This window comes from Colletes gigas, unplaced genomic scaffold (genome assembly GCF_013123115.1).
Source record: "Colletes gigas isolate AHSC1104 unplaced genomic scaffold, ASM1312311v1 Colletes_gigas_Sc00010, whole genome shotgun sequence".
Taxonomy (NCBI): Eukaryota; Metazoa; Arthropoda; class Insecta; order Hymenoptera; family Colletidae; genus Colletes; species Colletes gigas.
The window spans coordinates 4481722-4500932 of NW_025106639.1; the positions used below are offsets into that span (position 1 = coordinate 4481722).

A 19211-nucleotide genomic window follows, 5' to 3' on the forward strand; every position below is an offset into this window, starting at 1 on the left:
CTCACGACCCCCGCAGGAATTTTACGAAAATATTTTCAAAGAAGTTCACGGAACGTCTGTGCCGGCTCTTCAATCTGTCGGTCGTATAAGTCCTCTTGGTCGTTTTCGAAGACGTTCGTGGCACTCAAATGTTTGTGTAAGGAACATTCAATTATCTCCATAAAGTTTCCTCAACATTCCAAGCGTTTATGTGGCCGTTTCCACGAGTTTACCCCGGTCACTACGGTCGAACTGATCGCGCGGTTCTATTACTGTCGAGACGCAGTGGATATTTGCACCACGAATTTATGGCACATCGGCACTAGGTATCATGCTACAAAAATTTGCAATTTATCATCTGCTGCTTTATTAAGTTTTACAAACTTGAGTCTTTAATTTCAAATCGATCGAAGTCAATTACAAATTATTAATTCTATCCATAGGGCAGAGAAGAAATTTACTTTCATTTTAAATTTTAAACGCACGGTAAACTTGAATTAGAACGAAATTTCCCCGCCCTGCTTCGAGCCACCCTTTCGCTGATTCATCCGAACTTCCGTCGAATTCCTGGACAATTATGTGCCCGGGTAGGAAAAATTAACGAGGTCTTTTCGTTCTTGTATCCCGCTGGAAACGACCATCGACAAGAATTCCGATCGCGAAAATTCTGGCCGGTCGACGAGCTCGCAAAAAGACGATCGGGGAAGATTCTTGATCGTTCAAGCAGCAGACATGGCGAGGCAGAAAACTGATTAACCTTTTGTTCGTAACGACTGGGAGTACGCGGGGTCGCGACAAACGTCGAATTAACCGAAAGAAAAACCGTCAAAGGGACGCGGAAACGAGTCTCGTCCGGGCATTTCGATCGGCTAATTAACTCTGCTGTCGATGACGCCATTGTTTCCCCGAGGCTCGCGCAAAAAATGCGTTGGACAAAGATTCTCGAATGAATTTACCATCGATACTTGCTTTTAAAGATTGCTAGAAAACTTCTCCAACCCCCTTACGCTTTAACGGGAGGGCGCAGTTTTTCTAGGGCTATTCGCGGTTAATCCCGAGACTAAGTTTTTAATCGCATCGCGTAATCGATTAATTAGTCAATCAATGCTCAACTCCGACTCGGCGATTTTCCTGTGCAAACTTAGCCGATTAACGCAATTACTCCAACCCGTTCTTCCTCGTCGTAACATCCTCCCAACGACTTTTGTTTCGCGTTGAACGCCGCTGTTAACTGGATTTATTTTATCGAAAAAAAATATTCAGAGCTTGGAATAAATTCGCAAAAAATGGTCACTGTTCGAGTCAAATGACAGCTACCCCCTCAACCCTCTGACTCGTTACGAAATTTAAACAAAATTGAACAGCGTACGTTTAAAAAAATTTTGGCCCAAACATGAGTATCACGAGCCAGACTCGCGAACAGAGTTTCAGTTCCTATCAGTACGCCACGAGAGTTGGTCACGATTCTTATAATCTCTGTGACAAAGCAGTTTAGCATCAGTCTGGTCTGTTTACCGCGCGTTGACGCCTAAGGGGTTAAATCGTGCATCGATGAGTTGATACTAGTCTCGAATCGAAGTCGAGTACGGTGTTAGATTGGTCCCTATCGCAGAACGTTAGAGTGGGCGGCAGCGAGTTATGGGAATAATTTAGAACCTAGGTGACGTTGGATTTAGGCAAGCACGAGGTCGTTCGACGATTACGGAGTCGCGTTGCGCGTCTTTCGAGCGGAGCGCGGTCTGTGTCCCTTTGACCGAAAGAAGCTCGAGTTCTCGAAGCACAGGGCTTAAAGTTCGCGGTTGAATCAATACCGGGTGCAGGAGCGAGATAGGTAGACGCAGAAGAGATAGGAGTGTCAAGGATAGAAGAAAAGGAAGGAAGGAAGGAAGGAAGGGACAAAGGAGGCCAAGGAGATTCGACTTAGGCACCCTAGCACACACACACACGTTCCTCGGGACTCTTCTCTATGTAGACGACCCGTGTATCCGTCGCGTGTATATACCGATAGCATGTCGATAAGTACACGGTGAGCTTCTTGGCATCGTTTCACGATTATCGGGACAGAGTTCTTAACAATATGACCGTCGTCGCGTCGGCATGGATGCGTTCTGTCGGTTTCTGTACAACGTTCTTCTAGCCACTGTCGTCTTGTTCAGGATCATCAGTGAGTAGAGCACATAAAAATAATCTGGGTGTACTCTGTCACGCGCTTGAACTTCATTCTACCGCTTTTCAACTTTCAACCTCTTACGATCGATCGTTCAACGTTTTAATCCACTTTGCTCCGAAACGAAGAAGAGAAAGAGAGAGCCTGTCCCGAGGATCTTTCCGTCGTCTCGTTTCGTATTTACCGCCCAGACCTTTTATTTTCGTTGATTTATTTTCGCAGTACTGTGCCGGGGAAATAAACAGGCTGGCAAGAAAAAGGGTCCGAGACAGGGTCGGGGAGACCTTATTTCCCCGTGACTCTCGACACCGGGGCCTTTTGACTTGCTAATATTAAAAGTCACGTTGATCGAGTTACGGTCTTTGAAACATTTTTTCCAAGTCTTGGATCCTTTTTTTTCTATTAATCTGTACGTACATACGAGCGCACACTTTTTCAAGAACGACACCGGGCAAGAGGTATCGATCGGCCATGGTTATTTCGCGCAGCCTCCTGTCACTTTTTTCCACCCCTCCGTACAACGCGAACCTTTCTACGGCTGCTCGTAAAAACGGCTAAATGGCCACAGGTACTGCCGTTTCACGCTTCCATCGACGTCGTTGACTACACCTATCCCGGGCCGTTACGACCGGCGAACCTTGACCTCTGCTTCTTGCGTTCTACCGATCTTCTTGTACCTGACGTCTTCCAGCACGCGCGGTTACCGCATGATACACAAATAGCAGTAGCGAAGAACCTTTCCATCGAACGAACCGACGTGCCCCGACGATGTACCTTCGGCCAAACTGGTCCAAGAATAAAAACTTGGAAGGGAAGAGAACGCGAAGTAACGGGACAAATTAATTTCAGTGCAACCGCCTGGTAATAAAAACCGTGCAACAGGGTGGAAATTGCACGGGCTTCAGGAATAAAACACCCTGCGGGCGTTTTCTGCGGTGTTTTGCTTGCTCTTACATATTCATGAGGGCAACGAGCCCTATTTGATACAATTTTCACTAAATATTTCTGAAACGAGTAAGCGAAAAAACGGTTGGAACTGACGTATAATATTTTACATGTATCTTCACCCTGGAGCACTGGAAATTTTTGAATTATTGTGTATTTAAAATAGTATTTGGGTTTTGCACTCGTAATTCCAGAAACTGGAACATAGTTCTTTTCTAAGGGAAGATACAAACACAGACTATTTTACGATTTGTTTTTTTTTTTAAACGTTGAATTCATTTAATATTTTATATTTTACATTGAGAAATTAATTTATTCCCAGTGGGGGAATTACCTCGCTTCGTCCAGGAATTACACCATGAACGTTTGAACGTTTTATTATACGCTGTTTTGCATTTTTGCAAGTCACGTGCCGGGTACATGCAATTAATTTTCGTTTTAACTTGCGTGACACTGATTAAACCATATGGCTGAAATATATTCTGTGTTTTTAAAATCGAGTGGATTAAATACGACAGTGAGATCCATTTTATATGCATTCTTGCATAGATAATATCTATACGAATCAATGTCTCTAGAGAATTTCGTGAATTCAAAAAATCAATATCGCAAAATCTTCTCCTGGAAAAGAGCCGTATCCCCAGTTTCCAGAACCACCCTGTAGAATCTCGCTAAGGTTACGTCGATTCGTTCAGCGGAATACTTGCTCTCGACGGTTGTATCCAAGTAGAAACGTCCTTTGAAGGGCGTTACGTACGTTTGTACGCAATTGCATCCTCGCTCTGATTACCAGCGAATGCTCTGTCGCGTGATCCGGGAATGTACGACTACGAATGTACTTTCGCGATGCATCGCCGGTTCGCAGACGCTCTGAATCGTGTGTTTCGTGGAATTTTCCAGAGAACGGTCTGCTCTCGTTCGAGAATCCCAATTACCACTTAGATCCTGCTCGACTGGACGACGCGTTGAACAGCAACGGGAATGGCAGTTCCCTCTACGACGAGCTGTACCAGGAATTGGTCGGCAGCGGCGACAGGAGCGGCGAAGTGACCGGCGGTGGTGGCGGTGGAGGCGGCGGAGGAGGCACGAGGGTGCAGGCACGCAGAACGTACGCCACGTTGGATCTGGGCAGCATGGGGGTTGACGTCACTCAAGGTCCCCTCACCCAGGACTCCGTCACAGAGGACGCGCCGGACAATACGGACAACCATAACCTAGGGTGAGTACCGTTCGTTTCCACGCAGGGCGTTAAACCGATCACGTTCTTGGCCTCTGGCTGAGCCGCAATGGACGACGTGACTGTGGGCTTCGATTCTTAGACCCGTGAGCTGGCAATCTTTCCTTCGACTATTGAGTTTCTCCGATGCATTCGGTGACCGTCTCCGACGACCCGGGATCGAGCCTGGAATTTAATAGGATCGGGAAAATTGCGCGTCCGCGTGAAATAAAAACGTCTAAACAGTCCGAAAGAAACTCGATCAGAACCGGGCCACGCTGGATCTAATATCCAGCGGGCGCGAACCGATATATTCGCGATCTATATTCGCCATTTTCCACGGGATATTTGTATGCGTTCGGTTTTAAACATGAGCCGGTCTTCGCGATGATCTTCCGTACCGAGTTTCCTTTATCCCGAGGTATACCGTGGCGGTAGCAGGACTCGCGTGGAAGCAGAATAAACGAGAAATCGGCTACGTGGAGCGAAATCGAAGAGCTCCTCCCCGGTAATATAAGGTCCGGCCACCCAGAGCCCGTTGATAAAACTTCCAAGTTGGACCTCATCGGGATACCGCATAAAATTTCAATAAATCCGGACCCGCGAAAGAGGGCTCGGACGGAAGGAACGAATGGCCGATGCTACAAGCCAGTTCCAACTTATTTCCGGCTGTTACACGGCCCCCGGTTCGGTATTTGTTCGACCGGTCCGAAATCCTCCTCTTCTGGTACCTACACTCTCATCGTGCGCCCTTTGTCTTTCGAACCTGTTATCGAGCTCCGTCGACAGCTACCAGCCGCCTTAACGCGGCCATTTATAAGTTTCCAGCACTCGCCGCGCAATGGTCGACCATATTATCCTCGCACTTTCCTTTCAGTTTACTCAAGTTTCGTTTAATTAACTCCGTGTCTTGGAACTTTTTCGTTAAATAGCTGCAATTCATTCTCGAATCGAAAATCAAGATTCAATGTAACCGAATCCACACACGATTGTTCAAACTTTCAAAAGTACAACCACTGGCTGAAAGTTTCTAATGATACTCGTCAATACAAATTTTACGAAAAATTGCCTTAAATGTGAGAGAGTTTTGTACGAAGTAATTAACTACAAAATAACACAAACTAACATTTATTTTCAGTCAAGGTAGAAGGAATACAAAACGTCGTATGGGGTAAAGACCTCGCGGTAACAAACAAGGGTCGAAATATCACCGACAGTCGGTTCTCCTCGATCTTGGAAACCGGATTTACGGAAGGTTGTGGCGATCGATGGTGGGATCCGCGTTAATATCGAAATTAGATTCCGGACACTCGGCCAGTAAATTCGTTTGCAGAGCCTTGTAGCCGCGTTCTCCGGTTAGCCAGCCGTTAATGAACGGTCGAAACTGTTTCGCCCCCTCCCCCTTCCCCTCCCGGAACTTAACGAAACAAACAACCGCTCGGACAATTATCGCTGTTCGTTTTTCCCCTCCGGTCGATCGACCGTCCAGCCAGGTTTCGCGCGTCCGTTCGTTCCCGATGGATAATTATCCGGGACGGGGTGGATTTAACGAGACGGAAGAAAATCGTTGCTGCCACGGAGCCCCCGTCGATCGCCAGTCTCGTTCGCCTCGGACCACGTTGAATCGAGATACGTTAATGGACACTCTGGGAACCTCTTCCACCAGGATAATAAACTCTCTTTTCCCGGCGTCCTGTTTCATTCAACCCCTTTGCTTTTTACCCCGCCGTTCGTCGTCCCGTCTCTGTCTTTTTCCCCCGTGCCGGAAATCCGGGCGAGCATAAAAATGCAATTAAGGAAACGCCTGGCGTCTGGCAGAGGCTGCATACTTTCGCCCCGGTCCTGAAAGGCGACTTCTTCTTCTTCTTCTTCTTCCTCGTTCATCAACCCCCGTCCTCTAGCCTCTCATTACCCTCCTTTCACTTCTATTTCCTGGACTCCCCTTTGGACTTGTCTAAATTCAGTCCACCGTTCCGGCTGGTTAAACGTCCGCAGACTCGACAGGTAGAACGAGTAAAATGCTTCCGCGGTACCGGAGTTTCCCAAGCTATTCCTCGAGGAATCGAGGAGATTCTTGGCGAAAGGGTTCCACCGACGACCGATTTGCTCGTCGACGGTGTTTCGAGGACACCGTGTTCTTTGAACGGAACGGCTGCCGCGGTAATTACGGAGCAAAGACGTCTGAAACAGTGGTACCGATCGCGTTCCATCAGTGGATGTGTGTTTGCTTCGATTGACACACTTCGCCGGACAGTTTATCGACCCATCACACAGTGTTCCTCAACCTTTATCGGTCCGTGGTTTCAATATTGGCATTATTTACCTCTGCAGCTCTTCAAGCAATTGGCAAATTAATTACGGTGACGTGTCATTCGTTTCAATATTTCGACCGTGTGAATATCTCTTTTAGTAATATGATAATCGAAACAAAATTTCTCTCTTCCAATCTGCCCAAGTTTAAATTACTTCGCAACGTCGTCTTGACACTACTTAAAACTTTGTACCGATCCTCATATTTGTTCATAAGCTCCAAGTTTGGGAGAATACAAACTTTAATTACCGTGTCACCGAAGAAGACTGCTCCTCGCGATCGAAACGTTGAATTTCCTATTATCGCGGTAAATTTTCGAGCAAAAAGATAACGACCGCGACCCAGTGACGTTTGCCCGCGTCCAGGTGGCTTTCGGGTGCAGGGTCGTTGTCAGTGCGGTAAAGTAAGGTAATGAAGCCATCAGCGAACGACAATCCGTCGCGACTGATCGAATTTTCCCGTTCGAAGCGACGCGGAAAAGCGAATTTCCCTTGCCTGCAGGCCCGGGCGCTTTCATCGCGGTGCAACGTTAACTTCGTTTGCGCTGATGCGCCTGAAATGTACGCAGCGTTACGTTGTTAGGCACTTGACGTGCCCGAGTAATTCCATGCTTCCGAGGTAGCTGCGTCGACGTCTCGCCCGCGGAAAATCGATGATCTAATAACGCTCCTGATTATTCGACAACCGGGCCCCGGCAACTCTCGTTTCAACTCCGTGAAATCCTTTCTGGGAACCTTGTTAGATAACTTCGTTCGTTGACGTGTACCGTCGACGTCGAAACACCGGCTCCGGGACGCCCAATCTGTGCCATCAACCATTTACATAAGTTGATTCGGTTAGGGCTGTTACGACGATGGAAAATCCCTGCGTGCACAATTCCTACTTCTTAATCGCTTGCATCGGATTGGAAAATATTCCTCTCGATTCTATTTTAATATTTATTCTAAGAACAGTGAGTTAAATTTTCGTAGACTGTTCACTGAAGTCGGAAGAGGAAACTAGTGATACGCAGTATGTAAGGTGTTATAACCAGACAGAGATGATTCTACGTGCAAAAGTGAGTAGAAAAGGAGGAATAACATTTTTTTGTTCGAGGCTTTATTTTCGAGAAAATCGACGTAGCAAATGGGGTACTCGCATGCAAGTAGAAAAGTAGACGAATGGTCAGACGCGCTAGGCGAAAACGAAGGCTCGAACGAGAAAATGTTATTCCTACTTTCCTACATGTAGAATCGCCCTATTCTCGATGTATGGTATACTGGAAATCACTATACACAGAATGTTTCATTATTAAATGAAACTGTATTGTTACGCACAAGTAGAAAAGCAAACGTATGGTCAGACGCGCCAACAAGGTATCTCGAAAACGATGGCTCGAACGAGAAAATGTTGTTCCTACTTTTCTACTCGTCTCTACATGTAGAATCACCCTACTCCCATTTTATAGTATATTGGAAATCACTATAATCACAGTGTTCCATTATTAAATGAAACTGCATTGTTACACGTATTGTGACGATTCGAAAGTCGATTAAACGCTCTCTGATCTCAATTTCTCTGATAAGAACCTTTCTGGATTCGCTGTAAATTCATCTGTGACAAGGACAGCGTTTGAAATACAAAAGTTTGACAGAAAGATCGTGCAGTCTAGATAGCAAATAAACTAATCGTTCGATTCCTCCTTCCCCCGATTCGTTCACGGTACATTTACGCTGGTCTTTCGCGACAAATATGAAACATACGAACATGGCTGCAACTCGTAAAAGGAAAATGGCGATGTCGCGATTGCCGAACTTCCCTGTCGGAAAGTTTGTCACCGCGTCCGATTTCTCGACGGAATCCGGGGGCAGAAATGTGTTCGGGGGCAGTCCGCGCAATTTCGAGGGTCGACCACTTTGTCAACGGCGAGAAAAGAAGGGTACGTTGACCGAACGGACGGGAGAAAGAAAGGAGAGGACGCGCCGATGCGTCTGGGCACGGAATGCCCTGATATTTCGTCCCACCTACAACCCTGGTTGGATATTAGACGATAAGCCGCGGAAGCGGGGTGGGCCAGAAAGGGTGGCTCGGACGGGAAGCGGTGGAGCAACGATCGCACGGCTCCGAAGATTGAACTCAATCTAAACTTGCGACAAACTTCGCTCGTACTTGCCCCTATCTCTCATACTTCTGTCGAATCTTCTCCCTACAACCCTTAACCTTGTTCCGCTTTGACGGAGCCAGCAGCCCCCGAGGTGGCGACGAGCAGAAAACGGTTACGCAGTTGGCTGGCGACAGGATCGAAACGTGTCTCGATATTATCGATACGCTCGCGTCAGAGATTGATTTTCTTTTGTGCAGGACCGTTTCTGAATTATCGAGACGCGGGACTGTCGCGTATTGTGGGGGATGGAAATCAGCTTGAACGATAAAAATTTTCGGTGTTCGGTAATATTAGGAATTTTAATATTACTATTATCGATGGACGTTTCATCACTTAATAAAAGCAAGTTGAACTGTTTATGAAGTATATTTTATTTTTTTACTAAGGGAGTAAGATTCCTCGTTGAGTAACTTAGCTATTATTCGCGACTTTGAGAAGTTAGAACAGTTAGTTGAACAATAAAACGGACACCAGATGTTACTTATTGCTATAGCTGTGAGATATCTCGACACCATGCTTGGGAGTTGATACATATCGATAGTAATTAGTCTGTACGTAATTGAATCGGTCCCGCAGCTACTGCGGAGGATCGATGCAGCGATCGAGACGTTCCGTCGTCGCCTCTTGACGCAAAGTAAACGTCGACGTACAAAAGATGCAAAAAGAGTCCGCAAGAAACAAACGGGGTTGAAAGTCCCTTCCTTGTTTCGATGGAGGAGAAAAAAAACGAGAGCTTCTCGTTTCGTTGGTAACAAGAGGAAGCAGCCTCGATCAAAGAACGAATGGAAGATGCAGCTTGAAAGGCACAGTGGTGTCAATTAACAGTCGCCTTTGGCATCGTCTCTTTAACGACCTCTCTTTTGCATCCGAAGAGAGACGAACTGCACCGATTACCACCTTTCCCTGTCATCTAATTATCCTTTGGAAAGAACAAAGCATCCCCCAATCTGGTCCAACAAGATTCAAACGAATATTAAACCAGTTCTTTGCACCGTATTGCTTCGATCGTGGATCGTCGTTCCAAATATTGAGTATATGGGTAAAAATTGCGGTGAAAAGTTTCCATTTGGTGGCAGAAACTCGTATTTACTGTGAGCTAAGGGAACGGACGTTTCATAGGTTGGAAGCCAATACGTACGTGCGCGCGGTGCTCGAGTAAATCGAGTCCCGGTCGCTGACGAGCCGTGGAAAGGCGGAAATTTCCAACCGAACGGAAGGAAGGGCCGATAACAGGCCGGGGAACGGGGTTACCGGAGTGGACGGCGGCACGTCCGTGGATTATAAATTTTCGGAAAGCTCTGGACGCGGGGCGAGGGGCGCGGGACCAGTCGGATAGTCGGGGCTTAATATATCCGCATTATTCTTCGTCCGGTGAAAACCGGCTTGGGCGTACCGGGCGCGATGGTAGTGGTAAGGACAGGCCAGACAGAGGTAGATTAATGCAATCCGCATCAATCTCCATCGGGGTTGAAGTCCCGTCTTCCCTCCGGGTAACCGTCAGCCTGGCCGTTCCTATTCACTTACGCCCATTCGCGTCGTTATTATGCGTCATTTTGCTCTCGTTTTTGGCCAATCATCTCGTCGCAATTTCGCCGTCGGCTAGTGCAAATGGACCGATCGCTCGCCACCGTCGATATGAAACATCCCTTGAAACGATCCTGCTACCCGCTCGGGGGTTGCCAGCTAACAATCGCGCCCCTCTGTGTTTCGATCGTTACAATTTTTCTTTACCGAACGACTCCAAAAATACTTCATTCTTTCGAGCTCTCTGTATTTCTATTTGCTATTAAAGGTGGTCGAATTAATCCTTATGCATGAAAATCTTTTGCAAGTAAATTACATTTTATGGTATTGTGGATACGGATCCTCTCGATAATGTCTAGCCCAAACTGCAGGGAAGCTCGTATATATGGAAAAGAAAGGTACTTCGGGGTGGCCTCTCGAGCGTCTGCTATTCCTCATAGATTTCAATAAAATTTGTACACTTGTTTAGAAAAGAGCAAACTTTCTCGCACGAGGGTTCTCTCCCTCGAAGCCGTGATCCTTCGAACATTCTGTCCGTATCATAAATTAATTTCTCGCGGCAATTTTCCGCGCTAATTCGTCGACTATCGGGCGTAATAGCCGTGACCTATCAAACCGGAAGAGACGTTCTCCGTTGTCGCGTTTATCCAGCCCCGTTCCTTTCGCGCCATTCGCGAGATAACTGCCGCCTCGCGCGCTAGGATCCTTGGCGACGCCAGACCGGCTTTTCATTTTTATTATCGCGGCGTTATTGTGCAACGGCGTGTACGTTCCGCGATACCGAGGCTTTTTCGCGACGAATACGCGCATAATCGAGCGCCGCGGCATAAAGCGCCCCTGAGTCCTGATAAAGCCACCCTCCGTTCGCGCGCGCAGCCCCGGCCCATTCAGGAACCCTGAACCCATAAGGAACGACGACGTCCGCCATTCGTGGCTGGGTGCGAATTGCGGGTCATCCTGTATAATATCGGAACAGAGAAAACCTCCCTTATAAGTCGCCTCTCTCGGTGTCCTTCACGCCACCCCCTCATCGTCCCCTGTTCCGTTCCATGACAATGAGTCCCTGGGATATTAACCCCTCGTCCTATGAAACGTTGAAGAAGATCTACAAAGTGCTTGTTTCGTTCTCTTCGTAAATTAATTTGGCGTTTGATCGGTAGTTCAGTACTCAACACTTTCACAAATTAATTATTACACGACCAATTTTCTATCTAGTAAAATTCGTCTCGATCGCTAAAGCGTGTCAACGCGTGTCGGATAAGAAGTTTTTTAACGTTTCCACAGTGGCTCGGAGCGTCATCGGGCGAGTTTAAGAGCCCCAGGCGATCCGATATTATCTTTGTTATATTTTATATCGCGTTCGAAAGAGCTCCGGAAGTATCCTCTCCTACGAATAAAAAAATAAAAAGAGGGCGAGAGGAGTATCTCGCGATTCGCGTTGTAAGTCACCCCCGACAGCACCCTCCGGAGCACTCGAAGCCGTAAGCCACGCATCCGTAAGGAGGAACGAACCGTTTTCGAGGGTTTCGCCGAGAAAAAGAAAGGGTCGGATGGGCGGGGGTGGGAGCGGATAGGGGTTGACGGAACTCGCACCTCGCTAGGATAGGTATCTTAACGATCGTGTCTGAGGCGGGATACATTGGGCGTGAAATAAGGCGCCTTTGTTAGGGCAGCTTTTCTTTAGAGGCACAACCGCATACACCCCCCGCCCCGTTTCCTGCAACTCATTCCCTCCGAACCACGGGAACGTTCGCCTTTAGTTTCCTCCGTCGCCACCCTCGGAAACCGCAACCTCCGTCAGGATCACCGAAGAGGGTCCAACCGTGCTCGTTTTCGTGAACAAGATGGAATAGGACCCTGCAACCCCCCGTCGTTTACCTCGTGTCCACTACCCGGGTCACGAGACCAAAAACTTTCCTCCTCTTCGTCGTGCAGTTCAACATTCAGAAACAGGACTCGTCTTCTGGACTCTGTAGAGAATTTTATTAGAGAAAATTGAGAGAAATTGACAGAGGCGAATGATCGAGGATGATAATTATTCTTTATTGGAAAGGATAGAGGATTCGTTTAACTCTTTCGAGCGAGAGGTCGTTGAGTTTCCGGGGTTCTGACCTTGGGATAAAATCCAATCGACGCACTACGCGGGCGTTCCGCAGCCCCGTTGCTGTATCTTCAAGCCTGTCACGTTCCGTTCTCCCCGTTATGCGACGCGGAAATTTATGATAGGTTGCCAAGCGTCCTCGTCGCTTCTGTAATCTTTTTACGCCGTTACCTGCAGCTCCTCTCCCCGTTCTCTATTTCTCTCTCCCGTTCGGTCCATGAAAATTTCGTCCCGCGACATTATCGTCGATCACGCGTCGACGGCGACCCCGGCTGAATAAAGAACGCGGCGCGAACAGAAACCGTCGGGCCAAAATAAACTCGAACGCCCCTCGTTCGAAGATTCCCAATTGATATCAGCGAATAATCCCATTTCCATCATCGTATTCATCGAGTTACCTTCCGACCGAGGTCACGCGCGTATTATTCCCACCGTGCTTCCATTCCGGTTTCCGTTTGCCTTTCTTCGCTTCTGTTAGTCTTTAGAGAGCAGCGGTCGCCTACCTGTCGCTCGCGCTACCGGTTGCTCTCACCGATTAATTTAATCGCTCGCGTTACGTACTCCAGTCGAAATATAAGCAGTGTTCGGTCTTCTGGATTGTGATAAGATTTGTGCAAGCATTGTGAATTTTTATTATTAATCGGAACTTGCAGCGTTGAAATAATCAACGCTCTTCGAAGATTAGAAGACCCCCTGAAATTTTTCACTCTCTTAAAATTGTATTTTATGTGTGTATCCACTGATACGGCCTTAGTGAATTTTAATTTGCTTAATTTATCCTCTGATAATTTTAAGGCGCTGTAACTTCGTAGTCTCCCTTGCGTATTTAGGTAGGTAGAGATTTTTCCATAAAGAGTATTTGACAAATAAATGAATGAATATTGTCATTTCCCAAAGATGAATTCGAATTAGAAAGCACAAACGTGTAACGGGCTCCCAGAGCGGTCAGTAGTATGGGTCAACGCATAGTCAGACGCGGACCTATAATTCACGCCTGGCGAACAACGCGTACAAAATTTCGTTTCTACACACATGCTCGTGTGCTCCACCATACAACAAATATAATTCAACTCTAAAAAAAATACATTTCCTAAAACGATAAACATTTCTCTACTCGGTGCTCTTAAGTTTGCATTTGTCCCCGGTCTGCGAATTCGAATTAAATAATTCGAGGATAAGCACCGGAGTGGTATCGGTGGGTAAACGCGTAGGAAAGTTCGTTAACGCAAACGTGCTCGCGTGCTAGGCGATAACCGGGAAACGCTAGCAGCGTGTAAACGGTGCTTGTTGGCCAAGAGGCGAGTTCAACGTAAACGCAACGCTCGAAGAGTGGTCGAAGGTAAACGACACATTGTTCGCGAGCGGAGCGTACTCGTGGACGCTCGCGAATGGGCCGAGGCGGCTGTAATGTCGAACGTTTAAATAATGCAACGAATGCAATCCATAGACCGCCGAGCCGCATTTGCACGGCGGTTTTACCGTCGACCGCGTTCCTCGCCGATCAAACTTTCACGAGCATCCCGCGGATCGAACTTTTATTGCGGGCTATCGATTATCTGCCATTGACGTAATTGGATGATTCCTCTGCTCGGGACGTTGATGCCCGCCTAACTGCGACGAAATTGAACTCGGCCGACTCGGGCTTTCCTCTCGTTTCGTCGCGAAATCAATCCGATCGGAGACCGTTTTTGATGCTCTTAAATCAAATCGGGCAACGCTTTTCTCGAATCGACGCGTATTCGACGAAGACCGCGGAGAATTTACGAGAGACGGTTCGAGACCTATTTCTGTCATTCGCGTGCATCCACGGTCGTAAAAATCGCCTCTCGTACATTTTACGAATCACGATTAAATCGTCAGTGTTGTGTGGCGGTAGATTCGGTCTTTTACATTTTGGTTAGGTCCTGGGGACGTTCGAAGATCCGTCGGTAGGTGCCACGACCTCCCAGGAAGGTCCTCCAAGATCCTCGCAAGAATTCGATCGATGATTAGCAAACATATTATTAGGTCTCTAAATCAATTGGCAGTCTTGAGTAGCTTTAATGTATATTTACGGAGATATGCATTTATATATTTCTATCTATGCTACAATAGTTTTGAAATAAAAAAGGAATTTCGTGACGTTTATTTTCGACAGTTTGTAAGATCGCGATATCGATGTAATTCGCACCGCAGACGCCCAGTCGGCCATAAATTTTCTCCCATGGCTTTTGTCGCGCGCGTTGCGTCTAGGCGTCTCGTTGCCACGAAGTATAAATGTATATTGATTCCACGCCCACGGAGATAAATACGATGTCACGGTACACTGAATGCATACGGTTCTCTCAAAGCAGGCGCGACGTCTCTGCGTCCTGCCGGCGCGATGTTTTCCCAATCAGATTTAATCTCCGTGTCGCATTCACCGGCCCAACAAAGCGAACAAAGGTACGCGAGCACGAGGTATCGCGTGTAAAAATCGCCGGAGATACTCGTTTCGAGAAAAATTAGTCGCTAACAAGTGGAATCCACGTCCCTTTGGCTTTGTGCTAACTCGCATTATTCAAATGTGAAGTCAATGTTTCCTCCAAAAGAATGTTATCTCTGGATTCGGTGTTCCTTTTGTAATCGATCTTCGAGTCTTCGATGAGAAGAAATCATCAAAACGCGGGAATCGTTTCGACTTTCGAATTTCCAACGCGAACACGGTCGTTACCAAAAGAAGCAACCAGTTTCGCGACGCGTACGGAATTTCGAATCGCCGGCACGTCGAGAGAGCCCTCGAAAAAAATAAATAAGCACGCGAGAAGTGTTTTGCTCGCGGACATTTGTCGAATATCAGACGAGGGCAGATAATGAGACCGAAGGAAACGCGGGAACACGGTTCGTGGGGAGTCGGCGCGTCGAATTCGCCAAACTCTCCGAGACAGCAGGTGCGAATCCGATATTCTTGGTTGTACGTGGCCAAGAATACGCGTCGCGTATATCGATCCCGTCTCGACGGTAACGCGGCTCCTCTCTAGCCGTCCTCGTCGCGCCTCTCGGCGTGTCTGTTCACGCACGAGGAGACGCGCTCGCTGCTGAAAATTTCAATCCGCGATTTCCATTCTAACGAGAGGCCGCCGCCTCCGATCGCAGCGCGCCACCAAGAGGCTTTCAATTTCATGCAAATCGGCCGGGCATCGCTGCGAGAGCCGCGCAAACACTGCGACGTTGCCCTCGTCGGTGGACCCGGAGGGTCGCGGAGGGCTACGAGGGCAGAGAGAGACCCGCTTGTTATTAAAATGCTTACACACCCGGCCGTGGCCCGCCAGGGATATATACCGGATATTGCGGATTTTTCGAGACCCGGAAAACGGTCGCCATTCACGAAAATTTCTGTCTCTGAACCCGGAGGGAAGGGGGGGCCAGCTCTTTTCGGTTTTATGAAACCACTCCGCCTACGCTCGACTGGGGGGGGGGAAAGAGCGTTCAACGTGCACTATTCGCGGCGCTATTGTTACCCGGACTCGTGCGATGGACTCTGCACGAATTTCGAAGGTTTATATATTTTGTTATCGCGTAAAATACGATTTCGTAGCGAAGAAATATCAGTTTAATCGTTCAGATGGAAAAGACAAGATTCGATGATCGAGTACTAGCGAGAGAGAAAGGTTGAGCGTAGCCCTCTGCTGGCGAGTAAGGAAGCTGTCGTCGCGAGCTTGTATATTTTTCGTTTCTGTAAAAATTTCAACGAGTGTTGGGTCGAGGGAGTGTTAGCAGACCCGGTGGAGTTTCTTGGCAATAACTACCGAACTATCTTATGCAAATTACCGATTACGCGCTTCCAACACCCGTTATTAAAGCGCTTACAGCGTGGGTTCGCCGAAAAGAAGCATCCCTGGTGGCGAACGGGGAGCAGCATGGAAAGGGGTGGAATCATAACAGCCAGAAATAAGGGGGGGAAGGTAGGAATTTTAAACGGAGCGCCGTGAACGTTTCTCCATTTACATTCCATACATTTATAATCGCGCGGTAAATTGTTGTACAAAATATAGAGGAACGCCGGAGACGTTCCGAGTCGCAAAATCGGGCGTTAAATATTTCAAGGAAATTTCGAATGTTCGTTTCTATCCGAGAGCGTCGAAACTGCGTAACGAGGAAATATAAATACCGAGGAGCCCAAAGGAAACCACGAAAATATTCTTTCGCGTCTTCCTCGAAGCCATTGGAACGTCTCGGCGTAACGAGAAGACACGAATATCGAAATATTTGAGAACGCAGGGGAAATATTCCTTTGCGTCCGCCTCGAAAGGATTGAAAGGCCTTCCTTAATGAGAAAATGTAATTTGAAACGCGGCTGTAACGAGTGTCTGCGAACTCCCTTCCATTTTATTACGTATATATTATTTATCGAGACTTCGAAGAACAGAAAAAGCTCTCGAGTTCGTAACTAATTTATTCCGGTATCCTCGTTTTACACCGAAATTTATTTAAACAGACTTAGAGGAAGCCTTCGTGAGCAGGTAAAACTCTCAGCAGAGTCTCCTTTCTTCCATCATTGATTTCCTTGTGGAGGTTATTGGTCAGTCATTAGATCATTTGGTTTAGTTCTTTTAAGTCTTTTTGTATTATCATAATCGTTAAGTAGTTCGTTGAAGTGAGATTACAGTTTATTTTTTTAAAACATGGAGATAGAAAGAAAGTCTACGTTATTCCCTGGGATTACAAACTTTTGAAACGAAGATTCTGCAGAACTTCTAAGAATACTGTTTGTCGGTGAGAGTGAAGAAGATATGACGATGGTAAAATAGTGCGTAACAATGGCGATTGGTTTAACAGCCTCGTGAATCGAGGCGGACGCGCTTCTGCCAGCATGGCGGATCGAGCATCTCTGACGCTGCCCGTTTTCTCCTTTCGTATTCATCGGCAATTTTCGCTGCAGTGCGCAAAACGCCGATAAATCGCATTACCCAGAAACGGCCCGCGTCCTGCAACCGACGGCTTATTCGGCCGCGTTTAAATTCCCGTTAGAACCGCTTTTTCCCCGGGAGAAGGAGCACCGTGATCCGCCCGGGTACCATTATCCCGGAAACGATACGTAGCTGCGCGTTTCGAGCCGTTTATTAAATTTTAACGACGCGTCGATATAAGTTTGCGCTTGGACAGCCCAGGGAAACTATCGACAAATTAAACGGGACTCAAAAATTTGCTTAACAAACAGATATCTGTGTTACGAATCAAACAATCTACTATTAAACTAATTACAAAATAACTTCTATTCCCGCCTTACGGTTGCGAATTCACGAGCAAAGGATTCCAGGCTCAGTTTTCAGGACGATGCAAGGAACGTTTGGCACGAATCGGTTTCTATCGATGCGCCTTAATTGCGATTGCACTCGCGGAACTCTCGACAGACGGATTGCGAGCTGCACCGCGCCAAAGCGTTCCACGTCCGCGACCGACGCATCGAACGAGAGCATCCTGGGATCCTTTCGAGCCTCTCGCCGGATTCCATTTTCATTTTTTCCTTTTCACGAATCGCCCGGTTGCTCTTCGTCTCGTTCGAGTGCTCGTCTTCGTGCCCGATCGGGGGGATTCGCGAAGGAAAAGTTACAGAGGGTGGGAGGATGGGGGGGGGGGACGAGAACGAGGGAGGATGCACTTGGCACGAATCGGTTTTCCTCCGGCGCCCTTAATTGCAGCTGCACTCGGCTCTCCGAGGCTATCGTCGAATTTGCCCGTTAATGCCGATAATGGCCACGCCGACGCTACCCCGAAACTTGCTGCAACCGAACGCGAGGGCGCGTCTTATCGCCGCCCCTGGCACCGGTGTAAACGCCGCGAGATAACGGCCGATCCGAATAATTATTTTCCGGGGCTGGCGTTTAATGTCCGGCCGCGGGAAGTTTCTATCCCTGGCCTCTGTCTCCGTGCTTCCTTCCAGCTTCCTGGGTAAAACTTTTAATTACCGCGGAGTTCATTGTTTAGTCCGAACACGACGGTGTTTAGGCCACTTTGACCCCGTTCCCGTTCCTTGCTCCCCGCGATCGAACGACTGCTAAAATTTTCATTGAAATTTAGCTCATGGATACCTACGAACATTTCCGTACAGCGTCGAACAAAATAGGAAATCAGTGCCTAAATTTTTCGGCGAAAAAAAAAATTTCAAATCGTTCTGAAAAAAATATTTTTGGCTGCGGGGGTCAAGTACAATCATTTTTGGTTAATAGACATACCCCCGAAATCCTACGCATTTTCGAGAAAAAAATTCCTTACCGAAAATGTCTGACCATACCGTTGATATGTTTCACTGAAATTTCAGGCGTATCTTTAAAACGTCATAACTTCTGAACGGATTGGACGATTTTAATGTTTCAAACGGCAAACAACGCGTATTTTAATGTAGAATATGTAGAAATTCCAAGAATGTTTGAAAAGGTGTTCCTTAAACCCGTAAAATGAGAAAAATCCCCATAGAAATGGGTTATCGAAACCCAGATTTCAGTTTGAGTTCTTGCAAATATACATTAAAAAATTACCCCACTCTACGATGTTCTATAATTCACATGCTTGCATTTGGGCGTGCACGATGTATACGCCTAGTCGAGACAACCTTTTCCTAGTTGACGAAAGGGACCCATCGTTGGTTGTCAAATTAGCGACGATGTTGGGTTCTATTTCGACGCTGGGAATATCTGAGAGCATTCTTTTTCCGTTCGTTGCATTCTGCGGAGGACAGAGACTTAGGTATCGATTTGCCGTCGCTGAATGATAGTCAGCTTGCGGCTCGTCGAGGAATCCGAGGTCGGGCGTGCGGGTTCATCGAAAATGTCGCGGATTCGGGGGCGAAAGAACGACCAGGGGCCG

The 19211-nt window shown here is 47.3% G+C and overlaps 1 protein-coding gene across 7 annotated transcripts in view; it reads left to right on the forward strand.

The window, feature by feature from the left end:
• The window catches only part of LOC122397993 (protein Fe65 homolog), a 158994-nt gene that overhangs the window by 96138 nt on the left and 43645 nt on the right, over positions 1 to 19211 (forward strand). For all 7 annotated transcript variants that reach the window (XM_043397547.1, XM_043397545.1, XM_043397549.1 and 4 more), the window contains one exon: positions 3992 to 4310. In XM_043397547.1, coding sequence (XP_043253482.1) covers positions 3992 to 4310 — 319 coding nt within the window. The remainder of the gene's footprint in view (positions 1 to 3991; positions 4311 to 19211) is intronic.